Here is a 17,654-nt window from a genome sequence, read left to right on the forward strand (position 1 = left end):
GTGCAGGCATTACAATAAATAATAAACAGGAGAGTAGGGCAAGGTGTCAGTCCAGGCTTCGGGTGTTGAGGAGTCTGACTAACCTGGAGCGTTGATCAACCTGTCAATGGCCCCAGGCATCAGGAGGTCACAATGCAGCTACAGATAAAGCACGGCATCAGCTATAGTTCATGAGGAGCTTGAGCTGATTTGGTTTGTTACCTCGCAGTCTTCTACAGAGGCGGCCGTGGAGAGCATTCTAACCGGCAGCATCACTGTCTGGTATGCCGGTGGGGAAAGGGTCCACTACACAGGATCGAAATTAGCTGCAGTCAGTTGTGAAACCCTGTCAGCTCTGTCGTGGGCACTCGCTTCCTCGGCATCCAGCACATCTTCAAGGAGCGTTCCCTCAAAAAGGCAGCATCCATCATTAAGGACACCCCCCCCCCCCATCACCCAGGCCGTGCCCTCTTCTCATTGTCACCATCAGGGATGAGGTACAGGAGCCTGAAGGCACACACTCAACGATTCACAAGATCACAAGGCAAAGGAGCAGAAGTAGACCATTCGGCCCATCGAACCTTCTCCGTCACTCCACCATGAGCTAAAGTATTCTCCCATCTAGTTGCAATTTCCGGCTTCCCCACCCCCATATCCTTTGATACCTTGACTAACTAGATACCTATCAATCGCCTCCTTAAACACCCTCAATGATCGGGCCTCCACAGCTGTATGTGGCAACGAATTCCATAAATCCACGACCCTCTGGCTAAAAAAATTTCTCCTCATCTCTGTTTTAAATGGGTACCCCCTAATTCTAAGACTGTGGCCTCTTGTCCTGGACTCACCCACCAAGGGGAACAGCCTTTCCACATCTACTCTGTCTCAGGAACAACAACTTTCCCTCTGCCATCAGATTTCTGAATGGATTTAAAAAAAAATTTACACACACACATTCCCACCGTCAAAGGTGCTGCGCCCGAAAGTGGAGCCGGAGCCTGAGCCTCAGTTCAGCCCTCCGAGCTCCGGGTGGCGCTATGTTCGGGGGTTGCCGTTCAGTCCTTCGATCTCAGAGGCGCTTGCACTCCGGGGTTGCAGTTCCGTACTCCGACCGCCGAGGGGCGCCGGTACTGTCCCTGCGCAGCGCCGCCCTGCGGCCGGAGGACCGACCGACGTCCGGGAGAAGACAGTGGCGATGCGGGCCGACCTTTGCCGCTCAGCCGCCGCACTTATCTGATGGCGTCTTTCCGGGCTCTCGGCGTTTTACGCCGGCATCTTTACTCGCACTTTAGCGGCAGGAGCTTCGGCTTGTGCAGCAGGAGAGGAAACCAGAGCCGAGCCGGAGCCAGGTCCGGGGTTGGGCCTGGTCCCCAAGCGGGAGCAGCGACCTCGGGTACGGGGCAACCGGGGGTGACCGCACTGGACAGGGCGGATGCTTGGGTGAGAAGAGCTGGGTGTCCTGCACTGAGCGCAATGCTAAGCCACTGTGCAATCAAAAATGCAGTTAATCAATCGCATGTTATTGCAGTGAAATGTTTAAAATATCGTGCAATGCAACGAAATGTTAAGGCTATAAGCGTGACATTCCTCTTACGGATGCTCCTGTCTCTCGTCCGTCCATGGGGATCTCTCATGCGTGTCAGGAGGAGGCCACTCAGGCCCTTGAGTCTATCCCACCCTTCAGTGAGATGTGACTTGTTCCATCCAGTTGGCGGTTGCACTTTCTTTTACCAGAATCAGGTTTAATGTCGCTGGCATATGTTGGGAAATTTGTTGTCTTTGCCACTGCAGTACAATGCAGTACATAATAAGAGGGAAAAAACTGTGAATTAGTCCGTGTATATATTTTAAATAATTAAACAAGTAGTATAGAAATATAAAAGTAGTGAGGTAGTGTTCACGGGTTCAATACCTATTCAGAAATCAGATAGCAGAGGGGAAGAAGCTGTTCCTGAATCGTTGAGTGTGTGTCTTCAGGCTCCTGTACCTCCTTCCTGATGGTAGCAATGAGAACAAGGCATGTCCTGGTTGATGGGGTGCTTAATGATGGATGCTGCCTTCATGAACTTATAGTCTTTTAACATCTTAGGACTATTTTTACTGTGCCCATGGTCTTTTTTTTAATCAATTATGCTATTGCTTGCACTGTTGTAACTATATGTTGTAACTATGTGGTTTTGTGCAGGTCTTGTAGCTTTAGTTTTTGGTCTTGTTTTGTCTGGTGGATTTGGAGCTTCTTTCCGGGGAATGCGCTAAGATGGTAGCGCGATACTAATACGCAGTAGCCTCTCCGGACTCTGGATTGGGGATTGCCAAACGTTATGTGGACTTTCTGGTGTAGTCTGTTTTGTCGTGTGCTCTTGTGATATCATTCTGGAGGAACGTTGTCTCATTTTTTAACTGCATTGCATTTGTGGTTTCTAAGTGACAATAAACTGAATCTGAATGAGGCATCGCTCCTTGAAGATGTCCAACTTTCTGCAGCTTTTGATCCTGTGCTGTAGCCTCTCCCCCCCCCCCCCCCCCCACCTTATACCAGACAGTGATGCAGCCAGTTAGAATGCTCTCCATGGTACATCTGTAGAAAGTTACGAGTCCTTTTGCTGACATACCAAATGTCCTGAAACTCCTAATGAAATGTAGTCACTGTTGTGGCTTCTTGTTAACGAAGCTGCTTGTGTGGAGGTGCGGGAGATTGCAGAAACTGGTGTCAGGCACAAAAACAGCAATGGGCCAGGCAGCATCTGTGGCGTGAGGTGGACAGCCATCTCACCGTGGTAACTGTACACTGTCCTGCCTGAAGAACACCCCTTTCTGTCCTTCAGAACAATTCACGTAAGGATGAATCCTATAGATATTGCTTTGGTGATAATTTTATGCATTATAAGAGTGTTACAAAGCATGCACAGTAATGTACAGTCTTTAATGCAGTGAGATCTCTCAACATAGAATTTCACATTGCAACTGATCCAGAACTTCATTATGTAGTCTTCACCATAATTGTTCTTGGCAAATCTTTCGACAGAAGTGGTGTGCCCTTGCCTCCTTCTGGGCAGTGTTTTTACCCCCCCCCCCCACCCCCAGCCATTATCAATACTCTTCAGAGATTGTCTGCCTGGCGTCAGTGGTCACATAACCAGGACTTGTGATCTGCACCGGCTGCTCATACGACCATCCACCACCTGCTCCCATGGGTTCTAGTGACCCCGATTGGGGGCTAAGCAGGTGCTACACCTTGCCCAAGGGTGACCTGCAGGCTAGCGGAGGGAAGGAGCACCTTACACCTCCTTTGGTGGAGATGTGTCTCTGTTGGCCACTCAAGAACTTGGGTAAAATCACAATTGAAAGAAAGCAGGACTTCCAGAGCTTTCTCACCCCCGCCCCCTTCAGTCCAGAACTCAAAATGTCGACAGATCATTTCCCTCCACAGGCGCTGTCAGACCCGCTCAATCCCTCTAGCAGTCTGTGTTTTCTTTTGTGTTTAAGGTTCAGCCTGAGCTCAGAGAATCTGCACGACTGCTGTACTGAAGGAAGATGTGACAGGTAGACTGTAAAACAGAGGAGCAGAATTAAGCTATCCAGATAATTCATTATCCCTCTCAACCCCATTCTCCTGCCTTCTCCCCGTAGCCTTTGAGCGCCTCCATTGGTCAGGGCCGTCCCAGCTGTCTACCTGATAAGCAAGCCAGGGATATGGGGGGGGGGGGGGGCAGCTGTTGTTGATGTAGCAGCTTACCCCCCTCCACACAGCTGATGAATCCACAGGAATGGCAGAGATCGACGCAGTTCGGCACCAGCAGCGTCACAGGGATTGGCAGTCTTGAACTTGACACTGCCTTAGAGACTTTGGCTCTGGAATTTTCCCTCTGGGTTTACTCCCGAAGCCTTCCTCACAAGTGGGTACGGCTGCAAGACAGCGGAGGTTTGAGATCAGAGTTTTCCTTCTGGCTGAGCAGCCAACCACGGATGGCAAGCCCCAAGTATCTGGTTTCAAGGTGACAGTAACCCGCATTTACCCCTTCTGTCGGTAGCGATGGTTCCTCCAGGCTTAGTAGCTGAGGAGCTGGACTTTGACCTTTGACACCCTTGCTAATCAAGTACCTTTCTCCACTTTAAATACACCACAGCCGTCTGTGGCTTCACAGTAGAAAAAATCTTTGAGGTTTTGTTGTGAAGTATCCTGGGCCTTTACTTCTCTCTGACTCAGCAGGTGGTTATTGTTATGTGGGAACTTGCTATGTGTACTTTGACAGTGTTTCTCTTATGACAGGAGAAAAAGAATGCGGGCAGGTAGAGTGTCAGATTCAATCCTGACCTTGGGTTCTGTTCGTGCACCCACGTTCTCCCTGGGACTGCATGGGGGGTGTTTCCCCCAGGGAGCCCCAGTTTCCTCCCACGTAATGGCCACGGTAAAATTCCCCTTAGTTTGGGTGGGTGGTAAAGGAAATTGGTGAGCATACGGAGTTATGGGTGAAAGAGACGAGACTGATGGGCCAGGTCAGATGGGCTGAACAGTCTCCCCTGTCATCCATTGGCTGAAAAACATCTTGGTATGCATTCAAAGTCTTGGAGTCAAAGTTTTAAAAATATTTGCTATTGCTGTGATGGGGGTTGTGGGGGAAATTGTTCACGGTGGTGGGTGCTATGTAAACGCAGCTTGTTTCATCGGCGACCAAGTGCTGTGGGAACAGGGAACTTCTTTTAATGAATTCGTGGCTGGAGTTGTGAGCCAGTGTCACCATCTGATAGGCACCCAAACCGGCCAGCTTCTTGAGAGGCATAGACGTTTTATCACCCCCTGTAAACTTGCATTTTTCTGCTGCTTCGAGATATTCCTAAACTCCTGCCGTTAGTTTAAAAGCGGTGTGTGATCGCGGCAGGAAACGGGAGCAGTGTGACAGTGGAGAAGTGAGTGTCTTCCCCTCTGCCATCCGATTCCTAAATGGACAGTGAAGCTTTGGACAATACCTCACTTTTTAAAAAATATACAGTATTTCTGTTTTTGCACATTTAAAAAATGTAGTTAATATATGTAATTGATTTACTTGATTACTTATTATGTTTTATTTTATTATTTTCTCTCTCTCTGCTCGATTATGTATTGCATTGAACTGCTGCTGCTAAGTTAACAAATTTCACGTCACATGCCAGTGATAATAAACCTGATTCTGATGGCCCTGTGTTCAGTCACTTTGATTGAAGAATAAAAATTGGTCAGGCCATCATGAAAAACTCTCCTGCTCTTCAGGACAGTGCCATGAGATCCTAGGGCTGATAGAGCTTTTGTTTATTGCCAGCACACGGGCCTGAGATTGTATCGAAGTGTTGGGTCCAGTTGTAAGAGTGGGGAGCGACCCGAGGTTTGGCCGATTCAACCGCCTGGCCAGATTGAAAATGTCAGGGTGTTGGGGTTGGAGGCAAGAGACTGTTGGTTCAGCTCGCTGCTCTACAAGATTTACTCGTCTCTGCGCTGAACCGAGGCCGTGGCCCACAGCTGACGGGATCTTGGACCAGCTTTGTGGCTGCGGACTCACTTTCGTCAACTTCAGTCGTTTGATTGCTTTTATCGTTTGCACCAGTTATTTTTTTTCTGCACGTTGGGTGTTTGACGGACCAACACACACAAAATGCCGGAGGAGCTCAGCAGGGCAGGCCAGGAAAAGAGTACAGTTGACGTTTCGGGCTGAAACCCTTCATCAGGACCAAGGGTCGACTGTTTACTCTTTTCCATAGACGCTGCCTGGCCTGCTGAGCTCCTCCAGCATCTTGTGTGCGTTGCTTAGATGCCAGTGTCTGCAGACTTTCCGCTGTGAGAGTTGACGGTCTTTTTTAATGAGTTCTGTTTGGGTTCCTTTGTTTCGTGGCTGCCTGTAAGGGGACGATCTCAAGATTATATATAGTACACATACTTTGATAATAAATGTATTTTGAAAGCTGAAGGAACTCAGCAGATCAGGCAGTATCTATTGAGAAGAATAAACAATTTCAGGCTGAGATCTTTCATCAGGACCGGAAAGGAAGGGGGAAGAAGCCAGAATAAGAAGGTGGGGTTGGTGGGGGTGGGGGGGAGAATGACAGCCGGGTGACAGGTGAAACCAGATGAGAGGAGATCTGGTTGGGGGAGGTGGAATGGATTGAGAAGCTGGGAGGTGATAGTGGAAAAGGTAAAGGGCTGAAAAGAAAGAGTCTGATAAGGAGAGGAGAGTGGAGCATGGGAGAAAGGGAAGGAGGTTGGGGCACCTGAGGGAGATGTTGGGCAGGTGAGGAGAAGCGAAGGGGTGAGAGGGGAGCCAGAATGGGGAATGGAAAAAGAGAGAAGGGGGAGGGAGGAGAAATTTCTGGATGTTTAATGTTTTGAAAGAAGGCACTCAAGTGTAAGTGTTGAAGTGGAGGCAAAAACCCAAATATTGTGTAAGTGGAATAATCTACAGACATACATGTGAAAGGGACTGACGGAGGGCTGACCTAGATCTGATGGGCTGAATGGTTTCCTGTGCCATTCATTGGCTGGAATATATTCCAAATTCCAAATTTGATTCACAGCTTGGTGTGAAATTCTGAAAACAATTAGCCTGTTTTTGCTGTGACAGGATGCTGGTGTGAGGGGGAGACAAAGTCTTGATGGTAGGGCTGCTATATGAAGTGGTGAATGCGGGCTCACTTTTGACATTTAAGAAAAACTTGGACAGGTACATGGATGAGAGGTGTATGGAGGCTTATGGGCCGGGTGCAGGTCAGTGGGACTAGGCAGGAAAAAGGTTCGGCACGGCCAAGAAGGGCCAAAAGGCCTGTTTCTGTGCTGTAATGTTCTGTGTTTCTATATGGATGCAGTTTGTTACGAGGGTAGGCTTTGATTTGGGATTTGGGTATTGGAAGTGGGATGTGTACTTATTTATGAAAGGATGTAATTTAACGATAAATGCAGTTTTTTGTTCTTTGTCAGTCGCGCAAACAATTTTAGGCAAGATTAAAAAGATGGTGTGGTATTGGGCGGGCGTTGCCAACCTTTTTTAGGCCATGGATCATTACCATTAAGTATTAAAGTAAACATTGCAAACAAGATCTGGGCCGTGTTTGCTTTGTCAGTAAAGCTGTGCTGGCAGTAGATCGGGTGATGATATCTGTAAAAATATGAAAATCAAAAACTGCAGCTGCTTGCGATTTGAATGTTGAGTTAATATTATTTTGCGTCTTTATATGCTGGGTTGTAACTATGAATTATTTATTGAGATACAGTGCGGAACTCCCAGCGATCCCTTGATTTAACCCTAGTCTAATCACGGGACAATTTACAATGACCAATTAACCTACCAACTGGGACATCCGGAGGAAACGTGCAGTCACGGGGAGAACGTACAAACTCCACAAAGGCAGCGGTGGGAATTGAACCCGGGTTGCTGGAACTGTAAAGCGTTGTGCTACCATTGTAAGGAGGCCTCAGTGCCCTCATTCATCTGTTAACTGGAAAGCTCCAAAAGCTTTTTAAAATTTGACGAGCAGCACCTAGCGTGAGAGGTCGTTCGTTGCTGACACAGTGTGAGGTTTAGAAAGAGCTCGGGTGCTTTTCGGCTTTCTCTCAGTGGGCGGCTATCTGCGCAAGGCCAATGTAAAGAAAGGAGGTGTACGCGGAGTGGCCACTGTTGGAGTGGGGCATTGTTAGAGTTGCTCCACAGGCTGAGGCAAGAAAAACGTCTTTAGCTAGAGAGTGGCGGATCTGTGGAATTCAAGGCACTGGGTATATTTTAGGCAGAGATGGACAGGTTCTTGATTAATCAGGGTGTCAGAGGTGATGGGGAGAAGGCAGGATAATGGGGTTATGAGAGATAATAAATCAGCCATGGTGGAACAGTGGAGTAGATTCGATGGGCCGAATTGTTTAATTCTGCTCCTTGGACTCATGGTATCACCTGATCAATCTTGGTCCTTAACAGATGAGAAACATTCCCTTTGTTTCCTTTGCCCTTTTATTTTAGAGACAGCACGCTAACTAGCTCTTGCAACCCAATTACACCCATGTGACCAATTAACCCACTAACCTGTATGACTTTGGACTGTGGGGGGAAACCGGAGCACCCGGAGGAAACCCACACGGTCACAGGGAGAACGTACAAACTCATTACAGACAGCAGCGGGAATTGAACCCGGGTCGGGGGCACTTTAATGGCGTTTACACTAACCGCTACGCGGTTGTGTCGCACATCTTCCCCTTTAGATGTGGAAATCATAACTGTTCTCGCTTCTAATGAAGTAGATTGATTAGAAACGTGAACTGTACATCTCAGTCCACAGCTGCTGGCTGGTCTGCCGAGTGTTTCGAGCATTTTCTGTTTGCATCTCATGGGCTTACACCATTTAATGGTTCCAAAGCTCGGAGAAGTTCAGCAAAGATTCTGAGCTCCTGGAGAAGATACTGCCCAGGTTTAAAAGCCACCGGTGCCTCACCAGGGCAAGATATCGAACCTCCCATCAAGCGACCTGCTAAGGCATTGCAAAAAAAATGGCTTTTACAATGGATGCTGTGTGGCAGTGTTTGTGTCATTTCTTTACCTGTCTTCCTTCTCTTCACAGATGCTGAGGAAGGCTCATGAAGCAGGTATGAACGTTTCTGATGTATAAGTCATTTAAAGCATTTCATGGGATTTTTCTTGTGCTTCATTAATAATCTACTGTATAAACATGAGGCATTCTGCAGATGCTGGAAATCCAAAGCAACACAGACAGAACACTGGGGGATGTCAGTAGTTCAGGCAGCATCTATGGAAATGAATAAACAGTGGATGTTTTGGGCCTTCATCAGGACTGGGAAGGAAGGGGGAAGACGCCAGAATAAAAAGGAGAAGGGGAAAGAGACTAGCTGGAAGGTGAGAGGTGAAGCCAGGTGGGAGGGAAAGGTAAAGGGCTGGAGAAGAAAGAACCTGATAGGAGAGGAGAGTGGATCAGAGGAGAAAGGGAAGGAGGAGGGGACCCAGCAGGTGGTGTTAGGTGGAGTAGTAAAAGAGTGGGAAATAAAGCAAGGGGGGGGAATTGGTTTACGGAAGGAGAAATTGATGTTAGTGCTATTAGGTTGTAGAGTACCCAGACAGAATATGAGATGTGGCACCTTAATATTAGTTAAAGTCCGTTCATTTTCAGCTGGCTTTTGTCAGGTTGCCAAAGTTACCAAGGTATGTGTTCCAACGTCCCTGGTCTGGAAATGTCCCAGGAGGGATGATTTGATGGAGGAATATTTCTGCAGTTAGACCCAGGATTGTTTTCCAGGGAGTAGAGAAGGTTGCAAGGGTGTTGCTGCAGACTTTAAGATATAGGAGCAGAATTAGGCCATTCAGCCCCTCGGCCCTGGCTGATTGTTATTGGTGCAGGTAGATTGGATCGTGTTGCGTTAGAGAGGGTGAACAGCGGAAGGCTGTTGCCTTTGGATATTTTGGGCAAATGACGTGGGTTGGGGGGGCACTTACGAAGGAACCTTTTTACACAGAGTGTAGCAACAATTGGGACTTGGAGAATTCAGTGTTCATGCTTATTGGGGTGTGACCTCCCCAGGGGTAAAAGGAGGTGCTGTTCCTCAAGAGAGTCTTCAGCCTTACCCACAGCACAGGCTCAGTCAAGGCAGTTGAACGAGAATGGTCTGTAGATTAATGTTCCATTAATTGCTTGTGACATCCTTACAGATGCCAGACGAGGAGGGTTCAGGCTCTTATTTTGAAATATAACCCTGCCAGCTTTATTTTGATAGTGCTGCCCTCTTTAACTCTGCTGACTTTAATCTGAAGTTCTGCTGGACACTGATACAAGAGGGCATAATTTTAAGGTGCTTAAAGGAAAGTGTTAGAGTCAAAGAAACCAGCTCCCCCTTGTGTCAGAGGTAGTTCTTTTTACACTGAGAGTGGAACGCATTGCCAGGAGCAGTATAGACATTAGGTACATTTAAGAGACTTAGATGGATGAAAGAAAAATGGAGAGCTGGGTGGGAGGCAAGGTTTAGGTTGATGTTAGAGAAGATTAAAGGGTCGAAACAGCATTGTGGGCTGAAGGGCCTGTGCTCTGTGATCCAGGCGGGGAGGGAAGGGGGGAATTGCGACAGAGCTGATAGCAACAAAGGGGTACAGTTGGCGGAAGCTGATAGGAGAGGTGTGCGGAGCGTGGAATGGAGGAGGGAGAGGGGTATGGGGTGGGGGGGGCCAGATGCGAACAATGCTGGGAGGGGGGTATGTGAGTGATGGGCAGATGGAGTGGGTGAAGGATATTAAAGGAACAGGGTGATGGTGGGGGCGGGGGGTGACTGGAGAGAGAGGAGGAAAGAGTAGCATTTTATTAGTGTTCATGACATCGAGTTGTAGACTCCTCAGGCCGAGTAAGAGGTTGCCTTTACACCACAAGACATAGGAGCCAGCAGACCATTTGGCCCGTTGAGTAGTCTCACTCTCTCGGTTGTGATGCCAAAGCTGAGGAATTCACTGGGTTTACCGCCGATAGGTGGAGCTGAGGTTTCACAGTGTGACGTCTCCACAGGCTTCCTGTCCTGGTTTCGGAATGGACTGCTGGCCACTGGAGTTGGAGTGATGGCCTACATGCAGAGTGACGTGGCGAGGGAGGCGGCTTACGGTGAGTCAAAGAAACCAGCTCCCCCTTGTGTTTGTATGTGTACTGCAGCCGTGCAATCTCCGGGGTTGAACACGGGGTTGACTGGTCGTCAATTTCCTCATCTGACAACAGAGCCCTCTTTACTCCTCTTCCCTCTCTCTGCAGATAAGGATTAAATCTTTGCGCTCTGTGCTGCGCATCTGATGTGCTTTACATTATAATGGCCCGCAGGTTCTGTCCCCGAGGACTGTTTCTAAACCTGAACGGTTCGCAAGTTGGAAATGCAGCCACGAGCCGAGTTCCCTGCTGCAGCTACACAGCAGTCCGCAAACCCATTCCGCTGGTCTCCCAAATGCCCCTCACACGTACAGGCAGGATTTAAACTGGGCCCCTCGTAAGCTCGGGAGGACCTGTACAGGGATGGTGCTGTGTTGGGTTAGGTCGGGATGGAGGTTTAAGGGGCATCTTAAAGGAAGTGAAGATTATTGAAGAGTGCCTGGGCCTGGTAGTGGAAGTGGAGGATGGGCCCGGCCCTGCCTGTGGGTTGTTCTGCTCTGTGCTGTTGAGTTATAGGTAGCTGGTGATGGTGGGCAAGATACGTTTTCTTCCTTCTTCAAAGCTCCATCAAGAGCCTTTCCAGAGGACAAGGCCTGTACTGAACCATTAGTACGAGAGTCTATGATCTGAGGGCACAGCCTCAGAATACAGGGGACGCCCCTTTAAAACTGAGATGAGGAATTTCTTCACCCATCTGATGGAGAATCTGTGGAATTTGTTGCCACAGAGGGCCATAGAGGCCATCACTGGGTGTATTGAAGGCAGTGATTGATAGGTTCTTGGTGGGCAAAGGGTCGTAGGAGAATGAGTTTGAATGAAGAATAGCCATAATAATGTTAGAGGAGACTTGATGGCTACCTGATGGTAGCCTTACAAGAGCAACCTGGTCCGGGGCAGCTGACCTCTCTTCCTGACTGGGTGCGACCCGTCGACACGTTGGGTCGTGTTGTGGACTGGGAGGGTAATAAGGGACTGTGAGATGATGTGAATTATGTCCAGTGTTTGAGGCTGTGAGTGATATAGGTGACTTGCACAAAGTGTTCCTCCTGGGAAAACTACAAAGAATCCTGCGGTAGAATCAAATAATTCAAAACAGTATTATTGAGCATAGAGTTGTACAGCACAGAAACAGGCCTTTCACCCATTTAATCCATGCCAAACCATTTAAGCTGCCTACTCCCATTGATCTACACTGAGACCATAACCTTCCATACCCTAACTTCCATGTACTTCTCCTAAGCATCGAAATCAAGCCCACATTACAGCTTGTGCTGGGTGCTCATTCCCCACTCTCACCACACTCTGAGTGAAGAGGTTTCCCCTCAGTTCCCCTTAAACTTTTCTCCTTTCACTCTTAATCCATAACCTCTATCTGTAGTCCCAAAGCCTGCTTGAATTTACCCTATCTATACCCTCATAATTTTGTATACCTCTGTCTTCTGCATTCCAGGGAAATCAAAGGAACTTGTTATTTTGTCGTGTTGTAACCTTCAGTGTAGGAGGAGCTTTGAGCTGTATCTGAAGTTTGCAGTCCCTGCCCTGGGAGTGTCTGATAGCACAGAGTAGAGGAAGATGCTGTCTCTGGCCTGCATGTGGTTTAGAGACTAGTGTAGAGGGTCCTTTATGGCAAGTCAAGCTTGTTTTCTATGTGATTGCTCAAGCCATACCTGTCCTGGGAGTGTGTGATGGGACAGTGTAGAGGCAGCTTCACTCTGTATCTAACCCGTGCTGTCCCTGTCCTGGGAGTGTGTGATGGGACAGTGTAGAGGGAGCTTCACTCTGTATCTAACCCGTGCTGTCCCTGTCCTGGGAGTGTGTGATGGGACAGTGTAGAGGGAGCTTCACTCTGTATCTAACCCGTGCTGTGCCTGTCCTGGGAGTGTGTGATGGGACAGTGTAGAGGGAGCTTCACTCTGTATCTAACCCGTGCTGTGCCTGTCCTGGGAGTGTGTGATGGGACAGTGTAGAGGGAGCTTCACTCTGTATCTAACCCGTGCTGACCCTGTCCTGGGAGTGTGTGATGGGACAGTGTAGAGGGAGCTTCACTCTGTATCTTACCCGTGCTGTCCCTGTCCTGGGAGTGTGTGATGGGACAGTGTAGAGGGAGCTTCACTCTGTATCTAACCCGTGCTGTGCCTGTCCTGGGAGTGTGTGATGGGGACAGTGTAGAGGGAGCTTCACTCTGTATCTAACCCGTGCTGTCCCTGTCCTGGGAGTGTGTGATGGGACAGTGTAGAGGGAGCGTCACTCTGTATCTTACCCGTGCTGTCCCTGTCCTGGGAGTGTGTGATGGGACAGTGTAGAGGGAGCTTCACTCTGTATCTAACCTGTGCTGTCCCTGTCCTGGGGAGTGTGTGATGGGACGATATGAAGGGAGCTTCACTCTGTATCTAACCCGTGATGTCCCTGTCCTGGGAGTGTGTGATGGGACAGTGTAGAGGGAGCTTCACTCTGTATCTAACCCGTACTGTCCCTGTCCTGGGAGTGTGTGATGGGACAGTGTAGAGGGAGATTCACTCTGTATCTAACCCGTGCTGCCCCTGTCCTGGGAGTGTGTGATGGGACAGTGAAGAGGGAGATTCACTCTGTGTCTAACCCGTACTGTCCCTGTCCTGGGAGTGTGTGATGGGACAGTGTAGAGGGAGCTTCACTCTGTATCTAACCCGTGCTGTCCCTGTCCTGGGAGTGTGTGATGGGACAGTGTAGAGGGAGCTTCACTCTGTATCTTACCCGTGCTGTCCCTGTCCTGGGAGTGTGTGATGGGACAGTGTAGAGGGAGCTTCACTCTGTATCTAACCTGTGCTGTCCCTGTCCTGGGAGTGTGTGATGGGACGATATGAAGGGAGCTTCACTCTGTATCTAACCCGTGCTGTCCCTGTCCTGGGAGTGTGTGATGGGACAGTGTAGAGGGAGCTTCACTCTGTATCTAACTCGGGACAGTGTAGAGGGAGCTTCACTCTGTATCTAACCCATGCTGTCCCTGTCCTGGGAGTGTGTGATGGGACAGTGTAGAGGGAGATTCACTCTGTGTCTAACCCGTACTGTCCCTGTCCTGGGAGTGTGTGATGGGACAGTGTAGAGGGAGATTCACTCTGTATCTAACCCGTGCTGTCCCTGTCCTGGGAGTGTGTGATGGGACAGTGAAGAGGGAGATTCACTCTGTGTCTAACCCGTACTGTCCCTGTCCTGGGAGTGTGTGATGGGACAGTGTAGAGGGAGCTTCACTCTGTATCTAACCTGTGCTGTCCCTGTCCTGGGAGTGTGTGATGGGACAGTGTAGAGGGAGATTCACTCTGTATCTAACCCGTGCTGTCCCTGTCCTGGGAGTGTGTGATGGGACAGTGTAGAGGGAGCTTCCCTCTGTATCTAACCCGTGCTGTCCCTGTCCTGGGAGTGTGTGATGGGACAGTGTAGATGGAGCTTCACTCTGTGTCTAACCTGTGTGGTCTCTCCTCTCGCCAGATCTGATGGGCCACTGCTAGAAGCTTTGCGGTTATCGGGAACTTGCTTTGTAAATTTGGCTTTTGCATTGTGTATGTAAGCATTGATCTGGCAGTTCACTTGAGGGAAGATCCTGAGATTGTCAAGGTTGCTGTACACAAGGTGGTGGATTCGGTGTATTGTACAGCACATCACAGGTAAAGCCCTCCCAACCATTGAGCATGAAGGCAGATCCATCATTAAAGGTCCCCACCACCCAGACATTACTCTCTTCAGCTGCCATTAGGTAGATGGTACAGGAGCCTCAGGACTTGTCCAACAGGTTCAAGAACAGTTACTAACCCTCAGCCATCAGGCTCTCGAGCAAAAGGGAATAACTGCACAGTTGGAAGGATTTTGTCTGGATTGGAGAGCGCGCCTTACGAGAATGGGTTGAGTGAACTCGGCCTTTTCTCCTTGGAGCGACGGAGGATGAGAGGTGACCTTTTAGAGATGTATCAGATGATGAGAGGCATTGATCGTGTGTATAGTTGGAGGCTTTTTCCCAGGGCTGAAATGGCTAGCACGAGAGGGCACAGCTTTAAGGTGCTTGGAAATAGGTACCGAGGGGATGTCAGGGGTAAGTTTTTCACACAGAGAGTGGTGGGTGCGTGGAATGCACTCCCGGCAGCGGTGGTGGAAGTGGATACAATGGGGTCTTTTAAGAGCCTCTTAGATAGGTACATGGAACTTAGGAAAATAGAGGGCTGTGCGGTAGGGAAACTCTACGCATTTTCTAGAGTAGGTTACATGGTCGGCACAACATTGTGGGCCGAAGGGCCTGTAATGTGCTGTAGATTTCTATGTTTCTATGTGCACTCACTTGCCCCTCCATTGAGATGTTCCCACAACCAATGATCTCACTTTAAGGACTCTTTATCTCATATTCTCATTACTTATCACTATTTATTTACATTTGCACAGTTTGTTGTCTTCTGCACTCTGGTTGATCTTTCATCGATCCTGTTACAGTTACTATTCTATAGATTTGCTGAGTATGCCCACAGGAAGATGAATGACAGGGTTGTATGTAGTGACGTCTGTGAACTTTGATAATAAAACTTTGAGATGTGCACAGTAACTTTCTGAGAGGGTCTCACACTGAACTGTTACTTGGTGCTTTAATAAATTTGCCAGGACTTGCGGAGCTCCTGAATGCCTGTGCTCGGATGATTGTGATGGGTACTGCTTTGTTGTAGCCGCACGTTGCGTGTGAGCCTGTTTAATGTTATCTGCCGGTCCTCTGCCCCTCCAGGATTCTTCATCCTTGGCGGAGTGTGCATCTCCTACGGGACCGGGTCCTACATCACCAACCTCTTCCTGCTCAGGCGGATCATGATGCTGACCATGCCCACGGCCGTGCTGAGCGGGTTGGTGGTGGGCACCGTGGCGCTCTTCTGGGTCTGTGCCCTCTCCCTCTACATCGGCCGGCTGGAGGTGGAGTTCGTCTACGATGAGGAGTGCGAGGACTGCCAGCCGAAAGAGGACAGCGGCAAATCAGACAAGTAGCGGGTGCGGCGCGGGGAGTCGTGGAGCGGACATTGGAAGCGCGAACTTGGACCTGTCGAAACCTGTATATAACGCACGGTGCCGCGGCTGGCGGCGCACCGAAAGTGCCTCATTATCCATAAATAGGTGAAAGAGGCTATAGATCTGTCTATTTAATCGGGGGGGGGGGGGGGGGAGGTAGGTGGTTAAAAAGGAAAATTATTGATTTTAAGAGCCTGTGGCTGCTGTTCATTTTCTGTTCCCTGCCTGCAAGTAGTTTAGGTGTTGGAAGTGGTCGGCAGCTTTACACACCGACGTGTGCCTGTAACCAAGTCACTCGTCTGCGTTGTGCTATCCTCTCTTGCCTTCTTCTGCAGCTAGAAGGGGCCCCTGCAGCCCTGGGTTAATAAACTCCCAGACAGGGGCTCTTTCTCCACCACCCCCAGGTGCAAGGTGTGCATTGTGAGAAATTTGCATCTGGCTGCAGTTCGGCTCCTCTCATTGCCGAACAGCTTGCCCTAGTTCCTAGACACGAGGTTCTGCGGATGCTGGAAATCTAGAGCAATACACGCGATGCCCTGGAGGAGCTCAGCAGGTCAGGCAGCATCTACGGATGGGAATAAACAGTTGACATTTCTGGACAAGATCTTTCATCAGGACTGGGTCCAAAACATCGACTGATTATTCCCATCCATAGATGCTGCCTGACCTGCTGAGCTCCTTCAGGGCATCATGCATATTGTCCTTGTTCCTACCTGCATTTGGGGGCAATAATCGAAGGGGCACCCTTGGGAAAGGAGAGGATAGGAGTAACCAAGGGGCTCAATGGCCTTTCTTGGTGTGCTTTTGTCACATCTTTCAATGCTGCCTTTGTCCTCTCCTCCTGGGCTCTGGCTGTGAATAGGGGTGCCGTGAGAAATGAGAAGAAGCCCCTCCCCAGTGCCGTAAGATCCCTCACTGCTCATCCCAACACCGAGCTCTCAACCCCAAGCACTTTGGGTGGCTTGCATTTTTCTGTCTAAAAAAAAATTGAATGAAATAAAAAAGTGACATTCAAACTTCAAAAGTGTGCCTGATTTCCATGTGAGAACGGCAAGGGGCGAATGTGATCGATTAGCATTTATTGATGGTTTACCCCAGTTGTCAGTAAGCCCACCTGTTCGGATGCTGCTGTGATGGAGGTGAGAGGAGTGATTTAATAGGAACCGGGGGGGGGGGGGGGGGGGGGGTAACTTTTACCACCCAGAATGTGGTCAGTTCCTGGCGCTGCGTCTTAAGAAGCCTGTATGTTCTCCCCTTGATCGTGTGGATTTCCTCCTGGTGCTCTGGTTATTTGGTCGTTGTAAATTGTCCCATGTTTAGGCTGATATTAAATCGGGGGATTACTGGCCAGTGCGCTCGATGGGCGGAAGGACCCACTTTACACTGTACCTCAATAAGTAATAAATATGCACTCAGTGGCCACTTCAATAGAAACAGAAGAGGAACCCGGTGTGGTTATCTGCTACCATGGCCCATCCACCTCAAGGTTTGACGTGTTATGCATTCACAGAAGCTCTTCTGCACACCACTGCTGTAACATGTGGTTACTTGAGTTACTGTCAGCTTGAACCAGTTTGGCCATTCTCCTCTGAGCTCTCATTAACAAGGCATTTTCACCCACAGAACTGATGCACACTGTGTTTTTTCCTGAACCATTCTCTAAACTCTAGAGCAAGGTTCCCCCACCTCTTCTATGTTGTGGACCCCTTCCATTAACCGAGGGGTCTGCGGACCCCAGTTTGGGAACCCCCTGCTCTAGATACTGTTGTGCAAGAAAATCCCAGGAGATCAGCAATTTCTGAGATACTCAAACCACCCCATCTGGCACCAGCAATCATTCCACTATCAAGGTCAGTTAGATCACATTTCTTCCCCATTCTGATGTTTGGTCTGAACAACTGAACCTCTCGACCATGCCTGCGTGTTTTTAATGCATTGAGATGCTGCCACGTGATTGATTAGATATTTGCGCTAACGACAAGGTGTACATGTGCCACTGACTGTGTGTACAGGGCCAACACCGGCGC

The 17,654-nt window shown here is 49.1% G+C and overlaps 1 protein-coding gene across 1 annotated transcript; it reads left to right on the forward strand.

Moving 5' to 3' along the window:
* Positions 1-1,015: 1,015 nt before the first annotated feature.
* On the forward strand, positions 1,016-16,651 carry tmem160 (transmembrane protein 160). The gene is made up of 4 exons (XM_073029336.1): positions 1,016-1,419; positions 8,548-8,572; positions 10,489-10,581; positions 15,353-16,651. The coding sequence occupies exons 1-4, from the start codon at positions 1,216-1,218 to the stop codon at positions 15,604-15,606; spliced, it is 576 nt and encodes a 191-aa protein (XP_072885437.1). The 5' UTR covers positions 1,016-1,215; the 3' UTR covers positions 15,607-16,651.
* The last annotated feature ends 1,003 nt before the right edge of the window (positions 16,652-17,654 follow it).

The sequence above is a fragment of the Hemitrygon akajei genome, chromosome 25 (assembly GCF_048418815.1).
Source record: "Hemitrygon akajei chromosome 25, sHemAka1.3, whole genome shotgun sequence".
NCBI classification, from domain to species: domain Eukaryota; kingdom Metazoa; phylum Chordata; class Chondrichthyes; order Myliobatiformes; family Dasyatidae; genus Hemitrygon; species Hemitrygon akajei.

What these genes read in the sequence shown, in the direction of transcription:
- tmem160 (XM_073029336.1), top strand. Translation starts at nt 1,216, where the DNA reads ATGGCGTCTTTCCGGGCTCTCGGCGTTTTACGCCGGCATCTTTACTCG. An exon ending in GAGGAAGGCTCATGAAGCAG is followed by an intron (nt 8,573 to 10,488) that starts GTATGAACGTTT and finishes ACGTCTCCACAG; the next exon opens with GCTTCCTGTCCTGGTTTCGG. An exon ending in GGCGAGGGAGGCGGCTTACG is followed by an intron (nt 10,582 to 15,352) that starts GTGAGTCAAAGA and finishes CTGCCCCTCCAG; the next exon opens with GATTCTTCATCCTTGGCGGA.